This window comes from Physeter macrocephalus, chromosome 16 (genome assembly GCF_002837175.3).
Source record: "Physeter macrocephalus isolate SW-GA chromosome 16, ASM283717v5, whole genome shotgun sequence".
Taxonomy (NCBI): domain Eukaryota; kingdom Metazoa; phylum Chordata; class Mammalia; order Artiodactyla; family Physeteridae; genus Physeter; species Physeter macrocephalus.
The window spans coordinates 667,051-687,207 of NC_041229.1; the positions used below are offsets into that span (position 1 = coordinate 667,051).

A 20,157-nucleotide genomic window follows, 5' to 3' on the forward strand; every position below is an offset into this window, starting at 1 on the left:
GATCCCACATGCCGCGGAGCGGCTGGGTCCGTGAGCCATGGCCGCTGAGCCTGCGCGTCCGGAGCCTGTGCTCCGCAACGGGAGAGGCCACAGCGGTGAGAGGCCCGCGTACCGCAAAAAAAAAACAAAAAACTCCAGGCCTAGACAGCTTCACTGGTAAATTCTACAAAACATCTTAAGGAAAAATAATATCAATTCTGAACAAACTGCTCCAGAAATGTGAAGAAAAGGAAATATTTCCCAACTTATTCATTCTATGAGGCCAGCATTACCCCAATATCAAAACTAGACACATTATAAGAAAAGAAAATACAGACCAATATATCTCATGAACATAGATGCTTGCCTAAACATTTGAAAACCAATTAATATAATTCATCATACTATCAAACTAAAAAAGAAAAACTATATGACATTCTCAATAAATCCAAAAATAATATGACAAAATCTAACCATTATCCATTAACCATCTAACCATTATCTACCATTCCTGATAAAAATTTTTGTAATAGAAAAGAACTTCCTGAGATAGACAACAGAAAAAAAAAAAAGAATCAACAAACCAGCTTGAGAGAATTTCCTAATCTTGATAAACAGTATCCACAACAAATCTACAGGTAAGATTGATTATAATTAATGATAAAAGACTGCTTTCCCCCTAAGATCAGGAACAGGACAAGGATATCTGCTCTCACCATTTCCAGTCAATATTGTATTGGACAGTTTAGCCAGTGCAATCAGGCATGAAAAGAATTTTAAAATGCATCCAGATTGGAAAAGAAGTAAATCCATCTTTATTTGCAGACATCAGGATCATCTATGTCAGGAGTCAGCAAACTATGATGCAAAGGCCGTATACATCCTGCTCCCTGTTTTCTCTTGCTGTTGTTTGTTTATTCGGATAAAGAAAGTTTCACTGGAACACAGCCCCGCCCATTCATCTACATACTGCTCTCACCCCAAAGCGGCAGAGTAGAGTAACTGAGACAGAGGCGTTATGGAAAGGAAACACAAGAAAAGATGCTCCCCATCTTTAGCCATTATTGAAATGTAACTTAAAGTAATGAGACACCACTACACACCTATTAGGATGGTTAAAACTAAAAAGACTGACTAGGTCAAGTCTTTTCGCAACAAGGATGTGAAAAACTGGATTTCTCATCCACTGCAGGTGGGAGTGTAAAATGGCACAATCACTTTGGAAGTGAGTTTGGCAGTTTCTTTAAAATTTAAACACATACCTATCATTTGATTCATTCTATTTATCTATATATCATTCTACTCCTAGATACCTACCAAAGAGAATGATGTTCAAAGAAATACTTGTACACAAATATTCACAGCAACTTTATTTGTAATAGCTAAAAACTGGAAACAACACAAACAACCATAAACAATGAATAGATGAGCAAACTACAGTTATTTCCATTCACCAGTAAAAAGAAGTGAATTACTGATGCTGCTGCAACATGGATGAATCTCAAAATAATTATACTGAGTGTAATAAGCCAGATAAGGAAGAGTACTACCTGTGGTGTGATTCCATTTACACAAAGTTCTGTGGAATCCAAACCAGCATGCAGTGACGGAAAATAGTAAGTGGCTGCCTGGGGCCAGGGCGGGACGGGGTGGGATGGGGATGGCGGGCAGAGAGGAAGGGGCACTAGGAAACTTGGCAGCAGTGGACAGGACCAAAATCTTGACTGTGGCAGAAGTCACAGGAGTTCATGTACAGGCCAAACTTTTCAAACTACACTAAATATGTGTGGTTTCTCATATGTCAATTATATCTCAACTGTTTTCTAAAAGTTTCCAAAACTGAAAAACAGGTTCAGATGGGTGGCCCTGTGACATGGTGACCTGCAGAATAAGGATGCAGCAGCTCTAAGCCAGAGCCCTCGCTCCCAAGACTGGGCACAGGTACAGAGGTAGCCGAACTTTTTCCTTTCTGAGGAGCTCAGGGCATAAGGATACAGGACTAACACGGTTCCTTGAAGATGCCGCTTTGTCCTCACTACACCTTTCCTACGCTGGGGCTGCACGCCTGCCTGCACCCCACACATCCATTGTTTAACTCAGCTACAGAAAGACACCAGTGACAATTCAAGCACCTTCATTTCTGTCCTTCTGCATGATCCTATGGGTAAAATCACAGTTTTCAAAAGGAAGGAGCTCCTAATTTTTCTCAGACCATGTAACAATCTTCCCCACACATCCAGAATTAAGTTTTGGGCCCTGTTTTTGAACTTTAAAATGGGACCCTACAATGTACCAAGGAATAAAGCAAAAGAGTGGGAAAGTGCAGAAATGGTTAAAAATCACAAGTTAAAAGCAAACTGTAAGGACTTCCCTGGTGGCGCAGTGGTTAAGAATCCACGTGCCAATGCAGGGGACACGGGTTCGAGCCCCGGTCTGGGAAGATCCCACATGCTGCGGAGCAACTAAAAGCCCATGCGCCACAACTACTGAGCCTGCACTCTAGAGCCCATGAGCCACAACTACTGAGCCCGAGTGCCGCAACTACTGAAGCCCGCGTGCCTAGAGCCTGTGCTCCACAACGAGAAGCCACCGCAATGAGAAGCCCACGCACTGCAACAAGAGTAGCCCCTGCTCGCTACAACTAGAGAAAGACCACGTGCAGCAACGAAGACCCAATGCAGCCAAAAAAATAAAATTTCTTAAAAAGCAAACTATATAAAATAAACAACAAGGTCCTACTGTATAGCACAGGGAATTATACTCAATATTTTGTAATAACCTATAAGGGAAAAATATCTGAAAAAAAATATAACTGAATCACTGTGCTGTATACCTGAAACTAACACAACATTGTAAAACAACGATATTCCAATTTAAAAAAATTACATGGCACATATACATGCACCTTAAATGTATTTGATTTTCATTTCTCAAAAATAAATAAATAATTTACAAAATGAAATGGAAAAAGCAAACTGGAGCTTCGAAAAAAATGTGTTCTCATTTCAGATAAATAATAAAGCAGGAATCTGTGTTCTTTTTAGATAATTTGTCTCAGCAGAGAAGTGTTTCATTTTTTTCGTTTCTGTAGATCCATAAATTAACAGGATACCCACATGCCCAATCTCCCACTGTTATAACTCAGGCCCAGCGTATTCTCTGAACTAAGCAACTCAGCGATCGGGGTCCAGCCTCCCCTCCCTCCTCCCCAGCCTCCTTATCACACGAGGGCGAAGGCGGTTTCAGAACCAAGGGAGACAGCAGGTCTCTCTAAAAACAGAAAATAGCTTGTACGTGACAAGCAGCCCTCTCATGTGGCAACATTTAACACAGGAAAGCAATTTAAAATGAGCTGTACACTCGGGAACAGGAATGACATGCAGGTTCCAAGTCAAACTACAGCCATACACTAAACAAGAATGCAGTGTGTGTGTGTGTGTGTGTGTGTGTGTGTGTACATGACATGAATTACAGATGTCCACTCAGATACAGGGCTGCGCGCCATCTCTCACACACGCACGCACACCGACGTCCTCAGGAGCATGCCTGCGTGCTAAGCACCGGCCCCTGCAGGCTCTGGGCTCTCACAGTCCTCCGGGCAGCCCCGTGAGGCAGCACTGTGAAGACCGCCCCCCAAACAGGCGGGCCCGCGGAGAGGCCCCGCGGGGAGAGGGTCAGTGCGGCCCGCCCCAGACGCTCTCGCCTGGGCTGCTGTCCTGCCGCGTGCAGTACCACGCAGGCTGCCGCCAAGGAGTACCAGCTCGCTGCCAGCTGGGACACATAAACGAAGAGCGGGACCGCAAGGTGGTCTTATAGAGCTAACGGGAGCCTGATAGGCGGGCCCGCGGAGAGGCCCCGCGGGGAGAGGGTCAGTGCGGCCCCAGACGTGCGCTCTCGCCTGGGCTGCTGTCCTGCCGCGTGCAGTACCACGCAGGCTGCCGCCAAGGAGTACCAGCTCGCCGCCAGCTGGGACACATAAACGAAGAGCGGGACCGCAAGGTGGTCTTATAGAGCTAACGGGAGCCTGATGACAGGTTTTTTCATCCTGCTACCCGCCACCCGCCCGCCCCCGTTCAACGTGCAGCTTCCTGATCGATCTTCCTCGTCATCTGGGCCTGAAAAGCACGGTGCTTCCCCTGCGTCGCGCCCCCTCCTCATCAGGAAAGGCTGTGTGGGTGGACCTTGGGCCCTGGGGGGGCTGGTGCAGGGGCGGGGGGCAGCCATGCCTCCGGAAATGCGGGGCCTTGCAATTAAGTCCCGGAAACTCGTCTGGATCAGAAAAGTGGTCATTCCACGGAAGGTCCAGAGAAAGGCACTAAAAAGGGGGACAGGGGGTCACCTCAAAGCCCTCTCTTAATGGAAGCACAAGCTTGGGGACAGTTCACCGGGCCGGTTGCATCATGTTTCACCGCGTGCACCGGACCCTCCACCATGTAGAGGGCGGGGGTGTAGAAAAGAACATCTAGACCAGGAGCGGCCTCGGCGCTCTCCAGGCCGGTGCTGCTGTAACCGGCCCCCCAGCCCCGAGCAGACTCTGCAGGAGGTCGGAGGAGGGGGCCAGCGCTGGCTGTTCAGAAGACCATAAAAATCAGGCCTGAAAACACAAGAGAAGGCAGTGCTATTGGTCTAATTCACAGCCAGTGGTCAGCTGAGGGCCCTGACGGTGCCCTGGGGTGATGGATGCAGCGGAAGGCTTCCCACCTGTGACAGGTGACACTGACCCACCGCACAGGGAACGCGGCCTAGGAGTCTTTCGGCTCAGGGACCACTGGTTCTGGCTTTACATGCCCGGGAAAAGCAGATCTTGCCCTGGAAGAAATAGTTTGCACCTTTCCCGACTCATTAAAGCAAATTTAATTTTGCAAATTCCGAATATCTCACTTTATCTGGCTTTGGGTATTGTGCTTTTTGTAAGAACTAGCTTGCTTCACTAACAGACCTCTTTCCAACGGAAGACTTTTGTTAGCTTGTAAGGCGCTGAGCCTTGCTCTCTGAAGGTGAACTTTCTGGCTCTCTCCTTAGACAACAGCCGTCTACACCGCAGTCTACACCGCAGCCTCCGCGTTGGCAGGCAGGCAGAGGCCCACGGGGCGTGGAAGGAGCGGCCAGCGCTGTCTCCTCCCGGGGGGGAGGGGCACGGCCTTGGCCACGCCTCATCGCGATGCCCTGTGCATACAGCAGTCACTCAATAAATACGGACTGGACCCAGGGGGTGGGGGTGGGGGACCCTAAGGTTTGGGGAATGAAGTGGCGAAGCTCAAGGGGGATGTTTCCCGTGCGCCCTACCAAGTGGACAGGTTTGTCATGGACTGGAAATGACCGGAAAAGACGAACTGTGCTCACAATTGCGAAAGCATGAAATGTTCAAGAACTCAGGGCTAGAGCCCTTAATAAAGGCATGAACTCAGTATCCATCTTACAGTACCAAGAAGGGCACAGATCTGGAAGAGGAAAATTAAGAATAGGTTTTAAATTTAAAAACCTGAAGATCACACCTTAAAATGACTTCCCATGATTTGGGGGATTTTTAAAGTGGCACCTTGTCATAGAAAAAGAAAGCAAGAAAACATAAACCTGAAGTAAACATTCTTTGGTCAGAAATATAACAAATATTATTTAAAGTGAAATACAGTTTTAAATTGTTTTTAATTCTTTGTAGTTTGGATTCTGCGTTCCTAACAATGCTTCCTTCTCCGCTAGTAGAAAAAAACCTGTAGAGCTGACTCACAACCACAAGTCAGCCTGCTCCCCGCTCAAGGGCTGCCCAGGCCAGGAGGTGTCTCTGCAACAGACGCTGAGCTTGTCACTGATGCCCGAAAGAGACCCCAGCAGTGTGAGTTGAGAATGTCACTAATCTAAGGTGAAGGTGTCGCTGAGGACCCTGCTCCCACACGAGGCAGGGAGCGGGTGACCAGTCAGGACTCTATCCAACGTGCAGAAAACGCCCTGAAATGCAGAGCGGCAAACTGCAGATAGTTTTTAGGAGGTATTTCCACTCTGTGTTAACACAGGGGAAACTGGGAAGTGGGTGTAGCTCCACTCCCACTCAGGCGGGAGTCCTGACCCAAGCTGGGCACTGCGCGTCTCTGGGCCTCTCACAGCAGAGGGTTTCCTCTTCAGAGACCCTGCCACCCGGGTCTCCCGGAATCACCTGGAGTCGTCTCTGGGTGTCACAGCTGGGGGTGCTGATAGTGGCACCGGGAGGCCAGGGGTGCTGCTAAACATCCACAACACACAGGGCAGCGCCCCCATAACACAGGATTAACCAGCCCAAAATGTCAACAGCGCCAAGCTTGAGAAACCCTGTCTCACAGTCTCTTTCAGCTCTAAAATTCTATAACCTACATGTCTGTTGAGTTGAGGGGTAAATACTACTTCTTTGGGTACAAAGCTAACAAGAGGATTGAAGGACTTGCTGAGACCCAGTGTAAACCAGGGTGAACGCAGGTCTCCTGTAACCAGACAGGTAGTGAGAAATGAGGCCTGTAAGACGGTTCCCTCCTCCAGAGAAGTCCAACACCAACATCCCTCATAGGAAGAGGGAATGGTTTTAAGTATCTTATCTCACGGGTCTGGAACAAGGCGGATTGCAGGACTCGTCTCTTCAGCTGACGCCCTGAACCGAGCATGAACGGAACCCAGGAGAGCTGGGAGGCCAGACTCCATGCCTAATGCATGGTCTGTTTTAGCACTTTTTGGAAACTACACACCCCTTGGGTCTAAACAGAGGCATGTGACTTGCTGAGCTCCTGAGGGCTTTCCTTCATTCTCTCCCCTACTTTCTCCGGACACACCCGCAGCTGAGGGCGCCCACCATCATGTGGCACCCTGGTCCCAGGACACGGGATTCCTGTGGACACTGAGGCCTATATACTCACGTGACATTTTCTTGTCCTGAACTCATCCATTCTTCATAGCTATTTATCTAAAAAGATGCTTATTTTTAATGTAAACACACTGATTTATATTGGCAGTTCCTCTACTTAAAGATATGCTGGAATTTCCACTGAAACTTTTTATTATTCAAAGTTTGCTAGCGCAGGCCTGAAAATGTCCCCAAGCAAAAGAGGTCTAACCTTTTCTACAAATATCACTGAACCACTTTTTAAATCCAAGAATGTCAGATAATTTCTTCTTCTTTACTCTTGAAACTTAAAACTGGATTTTTGTTTTTCTAAGAAAAAATCAGGACACCAATATGTACTTTAGATGACATGTCTTTCCTACACAGAAAAAATAAATGTAAAAACTTGCTATCTCATCAAAATAAGCCATCAGGGAAGCTTTAACATGAGAAAGTTCCTCTAAATTAGGTTTGTAACCTAAACAACCAGAGGACTATATATAAAATAGATAACTCATAAGGACCTGCTGTATAGCACAGGGAACTCTACTCAATAATGTGCAATGGCCTATATGAGAAAAGAATCTAAAAAAGAACGGATATATGTATATGTATAACTGATTCACTTTGCTGTACAGCAGAAACTAACACAACATTGTTAATCAACTATACTCCAATAAAAATTAAAAAAAAAAAAAAGAACCAGAGGACTAATGAAATTCTAGAACCCAAGGGGAATAAAGCCAAGAATGATACTGTTTACATCCGCATAGCATTTTATAATGTACAGGACCACTTTCACGTACAGTCTCACTTGATGCACCTAAGAGTCCTGTAAAGTGGGTATTTATCTATAGATAAAGAGAAGAGGGCTCGGATATATTAGGAGACAGTTACAGCCTCAAAACTTGAAAGTATCAGAGGCCAAAGTAGAAACCAGGTCTTCTGACTCAAAATTATTTAAAATAACAATTAGGAAACATACAAATCAGGCCTTGCTTTCTCATCTGTCCAGGTTGTAATTTGTTTGAATAGAAATACATGTCTGCCCCCGTCTAAAATGGCTAGTGAACCCCCTGCCCCTTTCCCAAACCACAACTAAGAACAGACACTCACCTCCCTGTGCTGGGCCAGTGCAAGGCCACGAAGGCAGCAGAGGGGAAGAAGAAAACAGTCTTACCTGATTATAGCTAAGGCGTCTAAGTTCCGCAAATCTGAGGACACTGCTAGGATGAAACCTGGGGCCTTGGAAGGGGCCTCCTTGTAATGGAGGAGTCCAAAAGCCTACGCTTGATAAGGTTCATTTTCAATTTGCCTCTGATTAATTGAGGATTAAATGAATTGTAGTGAAGTAGTAATAGGAGTATTAGCAGCAGCATCAACAGTTAGTAGTGACAGTAAATCCTAAAACCCAGCACTGAGAGCTTGTTATTATACCAGGCCCTCTGCTAAGCACTTATGTAATTAATTTTAATTTTACTATATCGATTAGTGTAATTTTTGTTATCACTCATAGAGATAACTTTGATAGGAACACTATATATAGTCACTGGTTTGCAAAACAGTCCTACAAAGTTATACGTTTTTCTACTTTTTTATAGATAAGGAGATTGACTTGGACAAGTCCTACAGTGGAGCTGAGATTCAAACCTTGGTCTAGCTTATATTCTTCCTGATGAACAGGAATTCAGAAAGGAAGAGATCGCTACAGGCTAGAGACCTAAAAAAGCCTTTACAGAGAAGTGTGTTGAGCTGGATACTGGGGAGTGAGTGGAACTGAACAGAAAGAGGGTGATCTGCACTGGGGTAGACTGGCCATGACAATAAAACAGAAATGGCGACACACAAGGGTGATTCAGGAGACAGTGATGGAACACTTCTACAGAGCCCAAGACCATGCTCCAAATCGTGTGATTTCCCCGACAAAACTGAATTAAGTGAATACACTCTTAGGGTCAATTTTCTCTTTATGACATAGCCATTATCTTGTAAAAGAAAAGGAAAAGGCTACGTTTCTCTAGAACCCAACTCCTCTACGGAGAGCGCTGGTGTGGACACCAAAGTGCCTCGTCTCCGCCACCTGAAGCCCAAACCCGGCGATTCCCCCATGAAGGCAGCGCCCCTGCTGGAGCCCAGGACTGTACAACCCAGTCCTGCAGGGCAGGGCAGGAGAGCCAAGACAGGACCCCCAAGCTGGAGCCTCTGAGCGCCAGTTAAAGAGTCTTCCTCCAAGTTTCGTGAGAAGTAGCTTCAAAACTGGGAGCTGAAAGGCGCTGCTCGCACAAGGACAGAAGCACCAAAGTCCTAACACGTTTTATTTACTCCGCACATAGAAAACGAACCTGCCGAGAACAGCACAGAAAGCAAATTTGTTAGTGGAAGAGGGAACAAAACACGAAAACACACTCGTCCCAGAGAAAGTCACCAGCCTGAGGATGCCCGGGGGAGCAGCCCTCTGTGCTGCAAACCACATGTGGGGGACAGCGGAGGAGGGGCCACCACGGGGCCACCGGGAGGGTATTTGTGCTGGCTTCAGCAAGGGCCAGATCCCTCATCCAATGTCACACCCTCATCCAATGTCACGAGACGTCCTTTAGGCCTGTTCTCTCATCACCATTGCCTAGGGTAGAGACAGACAGACACGGACACCGAGGGAGACGGAAAGGCAACTCCAGCAAGGGTTTCTCTGTTTTTCCTGAGGCTTCACCCTGCACACCTCCTGGAGCTGTGCTGACACGACAGAGCGTCGCAGAATCACAGAATGAAGCATCTCTGAAGCCACATGCATACTTTGTCTTCCGTTTAAATCAAAGTCTTCCCTCTGACCTACCCACAGAGCGAGCTAAACTGGAAATGTACGGAAATTACGACCAGATGCTTCACACAGACAGTCACCATCCATAACACAGCCTCACAGAAAAGTCAGGCTGGGACGGAGCTAAGGGAAAGAAGAAATAACAGAATAATAAAATAACACACTCGTATACCAGTCCTGAGCTCTGCATGCAGTCAGCATCTACTTCAGAAGACACACACTCAGGGACCCTGGGCCCTCGAGGAGGCCTCTCAACCTGAGGTCATAAATGATCTTCCGGGGGTTGTAACCCCCAAAATAGTGTATAAAATTTCCACATATGTACATGAAAGTACTATTTGGAAAAAAGGGTCATAACTTCCATCATCTACACAGTGTTCCTGACATAAACTACTCCACAGATGAAGGTCTGAAACAGGACTTGGTGAATTAAAGACACAAACATTTGTGCTTACTGAACCACCGCTCTAGAGATTCATGGCTAACGTTCTCTACCGGCAGTGGACTTAAAAGCTAGACCAAATATGGTCAGAGTGAAAACTCCATATCTGACACTAGATATCAAACAACAGATTACCAACCCAACCAAATAGTGGCCTATTTTTTTCTTCCTGGTAAACAAACACAGGAACCCTTAAAACACTAGATCTAGTAAGTAAGGTTGTAGCAGATTTAAAAAACAAAACAAACACAAAACCTGAGGTTCTGAAAGATGTAATTTCCTAACCTCTTGGAGTAGAAGAGGGCTTCAAACCAAGGTTACCCGGCTCTAAAAACTTCCAGACTTTCAGAAGAGGAAGACATTTCTATGAACTGGGCTTTCAAAACCTTCAAATGCACTTTTAATTAACAAATAAAGTAATTCAACGAATCAGTTAAAAATTCTCTTGTAGTCCCATAAAACCACTTCTTTGGATCTGAAACTCACACTGTGAGTTATCTAACAGGGGAAAGAAATGTGAATGTGTTGGTGGTAGGGGAAGAGGCATGCTGCTTAAATTACTTTCAAGCGACTTGGATTAAAACCAATATTATTTCCCCAAGGTCCCCAAACGAATCACGTGCAAAGCTGGGAAGTGGGTCCAGAATTCCTGACACCCACGTGTGCTTCCTCCTCCACCCAGAGGAGTATCTCAGAGGCAGTGGACGGCGGAGCCTGGGATGGGTGGTCCGCTCACCTCACCCTGTAGGAATCTGAATCTGAAAATCTGGAGAGCTCTTCACCTGCCCCGTTACCAGCAGAGTGGGGAGCTGCTGTCCCAGACACCTGTCTAGTGTGGGACAGCAGTAATTCTCCAAATTTTAAGTTGCTCTGTCTCAAGTGATCAATGCTCATTACTCTTCAGATAAACCCACCCAAGGATGGGGATGACGGCTGTGCAGTTGGGAATATGTATGTCTTCATAACAGGACAGCCCCATCCTGACAGCAGTGATGCTTACCAAGACTCACTCAACCCCTTCCCCCAACCCTATCAGACCTTCGTGGTTGTATATGTGCTCTGAAAAAACAGAGCCAGTATTTTAATTTCATTTTATACTTGAAAAATGAAAACAAAAGCACTACCTTCAGAATATAAACTTTTAAAGGGAGGTGTGTGACCCTTAAGTTATACAGAAGGGGGCCTACGTTAGGTGAAGCCGAGGTTCTTGTTTCCAGCTCCAGCCGTGGGTTAGCCTCTCCAAAAGGCCTCGGCACTCCAGCTTCGGAGAGCCCACGCAAGCAAGCTGTAATTTTTACTGCACCTCTGGGCTCTTGGGAAGTGGGTGATCTTTAACGCAGCAAGTAAAATAGCTGTAGGCTGAACCCAGAAAATAATAGGATGGGTAGGGCATGACCCTGAGGGTCATTAGGGAGACTGTGCCAATGGGCCAGCAGGAAGGCAGAGCTGAGCCTGAGACTTCCAAACACTGCCAGGCCCTGAAAGCCACCCCAGATGACCATCGTCTCTCACACAAAGCGTCCCCAGATCTGCACAGATTGCGATCAACCAAACGTCATTTACGAGTATAGAAAAACAAGTCACTGCAAGTAAGAGTCATAAGAAACAACAAACATTAGATTTAGACCCCCAAGAACTTCAGATATTTGAAGTCTCAGATGCAGAATATAAAACAGCTGTGTGTGAAATGTTTAAAAATGAAAAAGTAACGGCTTCCCTGGTGGCGCAGTGGAGAACCCGCCTGCCAATGCAGGGGACACGGGTTCGAGCCCTGGTCCGGGAAGATCCCTCATGCCGCGGAACAACTAAGCCTGTGCACTGCAACTACTGAGCCTGTGCTCCAGAGCCTGTGAGCCACAACTACTGAAGCCCGCAAGCCACAACTACTGAAGCCTGCACACCTAGAGCCCACGCTCCACAAGAGAGCCACCACAATGAGAAACGTGTGCACCACAATGAAGAGTAGCCCCCGCTCGTCACAACCAGAGAAAGCCCGTGCGAATCAAAGAAGACCCAACGCAGCCAAAAATAAATAAATAAAATAAATAAATTTATTTTTTTAAAAATAAAATAAAATAAAAAAGGAGTGAAAAATGAGCAGGCAAAAGAAAGCAGGTTATAAAAAGAACCAAGTAAACTTTTAGAAATGAATATAATGGGTTAAAAAAAAAAAACTTCATACATTGGTTAAATAACAGATTAGACATGGCTGGCAAAAGAAACAGTTGTAAAACAAAACTAAATAAATAACCCAGAACAGCACAAAGAAAGAAGAACATGAAATTACAACAGAAAGGTTAACAGTCTTGGAAGATGGAAGACTGAATATATCTAATCAAGAGTTCCAAAAGGAAAGAGTTACGAAAATAGAAGCTGGGCAGTATTTGAACTCACACTACCTGAGAATTCTCCAGAAAGATATAGAGTCACAGATACACAAAGTATAACAAATTAACAAGTAGAATAACTAAAAAGAAATGCACCCTAGACACACATAGTAACATTTCAGAATGCCAAAGAGAAGACAAGATCTTTAAGGTAGCTGGAGAAAGACAGGCTGATGATGTGACTGCAGGTTTCACAACAGGAACAATGGAAACCAGAAAGCATCTGTGTAATGGAGCCCAGGCTCCAAGTCAAAATAACTGTCAACCTAAAATTACATACCCAGGAAATCTATACTTCAAAGAACAAGATGAAAATAAATATATTTTCGGACATAAACAAAAATGAATTCAACATCGAGAGACCTACCCTAAAGGGAGTGACTGTGAACTATTCTAGAAGCTTCCTAACTGACCTTCCCTCTCCCGCCATCTTGAATATAATATCAGTCCAACACATCTAAAATCATTTGATCAGATCACTTCCTGCTTCAAACTGCCACATGAATTTCTAGAACCTACATAATAAGGTCCATGACCATCTATCTGGCTCCTCAACTTACCAGCTGTGACCTGGGCCAGGTAACTAACCTGCCTGAGCCTCAGGTTCAGCACCTGCAAAGTGAGCCCCAGAGGGACTGACCGCTGACATGGGCTAAGACCCCCATAATGTAGCGCTCTCCGCAGTGCCTGGCGCAGACTTTCAATAAGTGGCAGCTGTTATTAGTTATCATTATGATAACTCATTGGTCCCAAAATACAACATATGCATTCCCAACGGCACAACTTTGCTCACGGTATTTCCTCCACTTCACTGGCCCCTAACACGTCCATTCCCCAAAAATCTGCACTAAGTCAACCAAATTATTGCCAAAAGTCCAGCTGCTTCTTGAAATTTTCCTCTACCAGGCCAGCCCAAAGTAAGTGCTCTCGCTTCTAAACACGTAAAACATTTACCCAAAGTGCTACTCTGTTCATTAACTACCTAAACTGTGTGATGTTTCTGGTCCGGGGAAGCGCTTATCTTAGCTGTCCCTGTTCTGCCTGTGGAAAGCTCTACTGCCATGAAAACGGAGATTTTTGCCTAATAATGATGGATTGGCTGATTGAGCTCCAGCACCCTGGTAGAGACACTTTAGAGGAAAAACATGGCACCAAATTTCAAAAAAAAGAAAAAAGGAAAGAAAAGGCAGTTGTCTTAGGATGTGCTGCATTCCTTGTAATCCTCCAGACAGCTGCACTTCATTCTAAAGACGTCAAATATTTTCCTTAGAGAAAGACATCCCACGAGGAAGTCCTGGTGGGCAGGAAGAAGTGATAAGGGAACTTCAGCTGTCGGCTTACTTCAGGAAACATCTTTCAGAGTCTGTTTCCCAAGGAAGTCAATTTGACCTGGTATTTGTATCACCCAAGACAAAGAAAACAGTCCCCCAGGAGCTGCCCGGCTGGCACGAACGAGGGGTCCGGTAAACACGGGCTGATGCCGAAAAGGCAGACCAAAGCGGCTACTCAGATGATTCCGTTTGTTTGTTCAAAAAAAGGAAGAGGCAGGTATTCTCATCAACCCTCTTTCAGTTTTCCAGCTAAGCACTTGCTGAGGATGCCACACCTGGCTGCCCCACCCAAGAGCCAGTACCAGCAAATCTCTCAAATGAGTCACAAAGAATGCGTGATCAAACCCAACTGCAGGGCTACCCGATCTTCTTGCACTGCAGCTGACATTAATTCAGGAGCTAGAAAAAGCCACAATCACATGTTATCCCTTTTAACTAAGTTTTCCCACTTTAAAAGAAAATCCTTACTAAGTGTCAAATTTAAAATTCCACTATTTTGTCTAGGAGGTCCCCCAAAATGCAATTGTTTTCACTATATATATAAAAAAATCCTTATCAAAGAAAACTTGGGGGAAAAAAACCAAAAGAATCAGCCAGAAAAACAAGAGAAAAGTAGAAAACAATCAGCCATAAGACCTGGTTGTCCAGTGGTTAGGACTCCGTGCTTCCACTGCAGGGGGCACAGCTTCGATCCCTGTTCGGGGAACTAAGATCCCACGTGCTGCACAGCACAGCCAAAATAAATGAATAATAAAATTTTTTTTAAAAAATCAGCCATAAGACCTGCTACTCAAAGACAGCACCTATCAACATTTTGGTTCACTATCTTCCAGATGTTTTTCCTCTAAGGATAAGATGTTTTGTGTAATTGGAATACTATGGTATATGACTGTGTTACTTAAATGACTTCACAAGCATTTCTCCATGTTTTTCTTCTTCTTAACCTCATATAACTACATAGAGTAGATGAGAGAAAGAAGACGTTTAAAGTAAACCAAGTCAAGAAATACTTACCATTCTCGTTCTTCCACAAAAACTCCTGTTTTTACTGTAGTAAAAACCAAGAATTTCCAAAAGTTTCTGGGGTCACTGGAGGTAAGATACATAAGAAAATGCTTGGACGCATAGGAAGTGTTTAAGAAATCTTAACTGACTTTCAAGTGACAAAGACAAAATTTACTATAGTCCCTGGAAAGATACAAAAGAAATTAAATTCAGCCTCTGTTCCCAATGAATTTTTAATAACACTGAGAAGATAAAATGCATTTACACCCAACAACTAAAGTGCAACATAATTCAGCAGGCAATAATCCTGGCTCTTCAAAGGCTTGGGATGCCTTATTCCTTTCTGCACCCCTAGCATGAAGGACATTTTACAGATACTCAGTAAATGTCTGTTGTACTGAACAGAACTACAAACTACAAGCTATGCTTTAGAGACAGTAAAGATCACTGTGAGCTGAGGTTAAGTTGGGCAAAGCAGACAACGTGAACATGGCAGAACTTGATTTGAGCAATATTTTGCAGAAAGAAAGCTGAACCACAGAAGCCTTGGGATGCTGTGAAAATGAAAGACGGCATAAGAAAAAAAAGTTTGTATAGTCCTAATCTATTAACAAGTTAGATGTTTCTGCACAGTTTTGAAACCTCAGCTGTACATATTAACTATTCATGGGGAAAATAATATATATATGTAAAACACATAGTAGATATTACTTAAAAGCAAAGAAAACACACCAAGACAAAGCACTATAGCATTCCTAGACATCAGAAACAAGGGCTAATTCTCAGGAAGCTTTGTGTGTGTCATGACATGTGGGAAAAGGCAGAATCAAGGCCTTAGATCTCCATATAGAGAACCCCACAGTGGATACTGTCCTTACTAAACTAGGTGTAAAAGAATGTGCTTACCAAAACTTTCTTTCAGGAACCCTTTAGACTCCACTGAAGCTATCTGCATATACTGTGAGCATCCAGAGGGTAAACACAGGAGATCTGAAATCTGCTTCAGCCCTAACAGCATCACATTCACCACCTGATTATAAGCTTTTCTTAAAGAGAATCCAGCTTCATGACTAGGGTATCACTCAGCAGACTCCATACATCCTAACTTCATCCACACACAAATTTTCCTTTGTTTTACTCCACTTGTGCTTGTGAAAAAATGCAAAGAATTTGTGGAGAAGGAATTTGCTAATATTACATCGCTAACAGCTGCTGGTTGGATTGTGCTAAATCCACAGCCTCTTCAGTCACATTATATGGCCATCTCAAAAAGTGGGCTATTAATACAAATCTGGTTTCTTTCAAAGAATTGATTTAAGCCTACCCCACCAGGCTGCCTTAAGAGCAAGTTTCCCAGAGCTTGGGGCTGGGTGTGTGAACATTTTGTCTGTATGTAACGCTGCAATTACTTGTGATTAAGAATCTCTAATAGCTGCCCATTCAGTCTCCCCAGCCTGAAGCACTCAGAACAAATGCCTTCAACAGGCCCTTCAGGAATGAACAGCTGATCTGAAGCAGTGCATGCTTCAGGGCAGGTGGTCCTTGTTTTTCTGAACACACACACATGCACACGCATGTCTGATAATGCTTATATCAGTCAGATATAATTAATTCAAAAGACTGAAAACAACACGAAGTAGGTCATTTAAAAATGTTTCAGAGGTCCAAACATATGCAAATGGAAAATTTACAATTTTTTTCAAAAATTTCCTGGAAATTATTATTTTCAGATGTTGCTAAACTTTCACACACAAATTGTCTTACCCCAAGAATACAAACTGTAACTGTTTTAACTCTAAATGAAGCACTTCTCTAGGACATCAAAAGATTTGGAAACCCAACAATAATTACCACATAATCATTCAAAAAAGACATGTGGTATACAACATTTGCAAAGAGGAACTGCACTTGTCACCAATTCAACAAAAGAATACTTTATCTACAAACCACGCAGTGTTGAACATTTAATAATCTGGTTAAAATGATCCATAACAAGAACTCCACGTCAAACAGAATAATACAAGTAACCAAAAAAATGGATTAACACAAATGGTTGATTTCCACATCTGAAACACATGGGATGTCAATCTGAGCAAGCTACTGAATCTCTCCATACTTGTTTCTTAGTCCACAAAATGGGCAAAATGATACTAACAACCTTTTAGAGTTATCAATATTAAATGAATACATGTTAAATTTTTATAACAGAGCCTGGCAAAGGGTAGCTAATAAAGAATGTTTGTATTATATCAGGAACCAGATTTCTTTTAAATGAGAACACGCATAAATAATAGCAATTGAAAAGTGTAATCATGAAAATAAAAGACACAGCTGTGATGCCCTGTGACCGAATACAGTTTTCAAGATATTACTGTATATTTAGAGCATAAGCAAATAATAGAAAAGAGCTCCCTACTAAAAATGATAGCTACATCCCTTCAAAGTGTATTAATACATCCTACCACCTCTATTCTTTGTCATTAGTGCTATTTTGCAAAATTGTGATTATTCCTCCTATGTTCTACAGGTGAATCCCAGTCCTTAACATTAAGAAAGGCACACAAGCAGCCCCTCCGGGATACCAAAATAAGAAGTTAACGGGGACTTTCCTGGCGGTCCAGTGGTTAAGACTCCCGCTCCCAGTGCAGGGGGGAAAGGTTCCATCCCTAGTGGGAGAACTAAGATCTCGCATGCCACACGGTGGGGCCAAAAAAAAAAAAAAAAAAAAAAATTAATTTAATTAAAAAAAAAACTTTTTAATAAGAAGTTAAGGGGATGTGAAGGCCTTAGCATCCACTAGTTTTACTAACAAACCACCAACTTGAAACTCATTCCTGAACGAAACTGCCAAATGTTTCTGCAATAAAAACTGCAAACTCTCACGTGAACAGATCTTCTCAACAATAGGGAGTTGTTCCAGTCTGTGAATAGGACAGTGTCTGTGTGACCAACAAAGCCGGGAGGGGACATTCCTGACACCCCTGTCCCCTGGCTAGCCTTTGATCATTCATCTCTCCCAACCACACGTTTATGGAAACCACTTTCAAGCACAGCATAGGGACAACATCTACTCCCTGAACTTCGCCCTCATCGCAGAGCCCTGCTCCCCGGCTTCTGCCCGGACCCTCACTGTGCACGCCACCCCTGAGGACCACCCCCCAATGAACCTCCAACACAGGAGCCTTTGTCTTCCTAGTACGCCCACCCCACCCCCAAACAGTCACTTGGGGCTTCGCTGTGTATACTCTGGCAAACATCATGGGAGGACGATGGCAACTAAGCAGACCACAGACCGACCCGAGAACGGGAGGGAACTGCTGATGCCCCAGACGAGGCTGGCGCGGCGCTCGGGACCCCGGGTCTGAGTGTCCCTTGCTTCCGGGGGCAGACTTCGGGCTCAGTGCTCTCTCTGGACTCTGCTCTGAGGACTACGTGGGACCGCGGTCTCGAGCGCCTAGCGCGCGCCCACGGCCCCCAGCGTGTGGTCTCGCCGTCCGGCTGCCCGGGGCCTCCAGCCGGGGGCTGGGGTGGGGGGCTGGGGGGAGGAAGGACAGCCCAACGCCCCGTCCGGGCGGGCCCCCACTCCAGGGCGGGCTGCAGGGCTGGGCGCCGGCAGGACAAAGGCGACCGGGAACGGGTCGGCTTTGTTCGAGGAGTGATGGAGCGCAGGGCCCCGGGCCCCGGGCCGGACCCCGCACCCCGGGACGCCCTGCACCCAGACCCCCAGACCCCCGGGACTCCTTACCTCCGGAACCCCCGACGCCCGCACCTCTTCCCCGGCCCGCACCCCCTACCCCGACCCGGGACTCGCACCTCTGGGCCCCCCCGCACCTTCGGGGCCGCTCCCTGCCCCTCCCGGACCCCGGGACCCCCGCATCCCTGACCCCGTACATGGACCGGACCCCCGCATCCCCGGGATTCCCCTCCCTGAACCCAGGAACCCCCGCACCGCCCACCCCCGGGCCCCCGCGCCCGCACCCCACTCCGCCCGGACCCCTCCGGCCGTGCCCGGCGGAGGCCCGCGGACTCACCCCGCAGGAGAAGCAGCAGGGCGAGCGCGGGCCGCCGCCTCAGCGCCATGTCGAGAGCAGCTGAGGGGCCGAGGTCCCGCTCCCGGCGCAGGCGCCCTGCCCGCGGCCCTGCGCCCGCCCCGGTCACCATAGCGACCACGGCGGCGCGCCGTCGCCATGGTGCACGGGAAGCCCGAGACGAGTCTGGTTGCTATGGAGGCAGGGATGCTCTGGACCGGGGTCTCTTTCCAAGAATTTGGTGGAAGGAGGTGAAGGAGCGCGTTCAAGATTGGGCTGGGTTAATTTCCACATCTATAAAATGAATCCGTCACTACAGATCCGGGAAGGAACGCTCCATTAAAATTTGAGAAATGAAGTACTTCTTATTTTACAAATAAGGATGGAGGGAGCCCAGTTACCGTGGAAGCATTATTGCCTGCGCCTCTTTTGGGGCCCAGATTCTAAATGTGATGAGAGGGAAAAGGGCTGAAATCTGTATAAAACATAAGCAAGACGTGCATTATACAGTACATAAAAGTGATGTATTTCTAAAATAAACATAATCCTTCGTTTCTGTGTTAGATCAAAAGCATGATGGTATACCAAATAGTTTGTTATGCAGAAAAGCAAGATAATTCTTTGCTCTGATTTCTGAATATTGGGAAATGTTAAGGTTAGGGAGGAAAAATGGAACAGAATCTTTTGAGGACCAGCACACAAGATGAAGAGAAAGATTAAACATACTGGAAATTGGACTCAAGGATGCAGGAGATCTTGATACGTTTAATACTGTGGGAAATTCTTTTATTATTATTTATTTATTTGGCTGCGTGGGGTCTTAGTTACAGCACACAGGATCTTTGTTGTGGCGTATGGGATCTTTAGTTGTGGCATGTGGGATCTAGTTCCCTGACCAGGGATCAAACCCAGGCCCCCTGCATTGGGAGCACTGAGTCTTAACCCCTGGACCACCAGGGAAGTCTCACTGTGGGAAATTCTTGAAATAGCTTCTTTTACATCCAACGTAGAAAGTACATCCCTAATGCTCCAGGAAGCAACAGAGTCAAAACAGAATTCTCAGTATAGTTATTAGTAAAATATGACAGAGTTTCTTTCCAATGACTAATATTTTTTAATGTTTAACTTAGGGACTTCATTTTTCATACAGTCACCCTAGGTTTTTTTGTTTTTTTTTTTAGCATTTTAGTATTTTTAGTTTTTACAAAGTAGAATTTTGTCAGTGTGTATATATGTATGTATATACAGGGACTTCCCTGGTGGCACAGTGGTTAAGAATCCACCTGCCAGTACAGGGGAAACGGGTTCAAGCCCTGGCCTGGGAAG

The 20,157-nt window shown here is 45.4% G+C and overlaps 1 protein-coding gene across 2 annotated transcripts in view; it reads right to left on the minus strand.

Annotated features, from left to right (window-relative positions):
- JAM3 (junctional adhesion molecule 3) overlaps positions 1–18,901 on the minus strand; it is a 60,670-nt gene extending 41,769 nt beyond the window's left edge. For both annotated transcript variants that reach the window (XM_007104062.4, XM_007104061.2), the window contains exon 1: positions 18,835–18,901. In XM_007104062.4, coding sequence (XP_007104124.1) covers positions 18,835–18,883 — 49 coding nt within the window. In that variant the 5' untranslated portion in view covers positions 18,884–18,901. The remainder of the gene's footprint in view (positions 1–18,834) is intronic.
- Between the last annotated feature and the right edge of the window lie 1,256 nt (positions 18,902–20,157).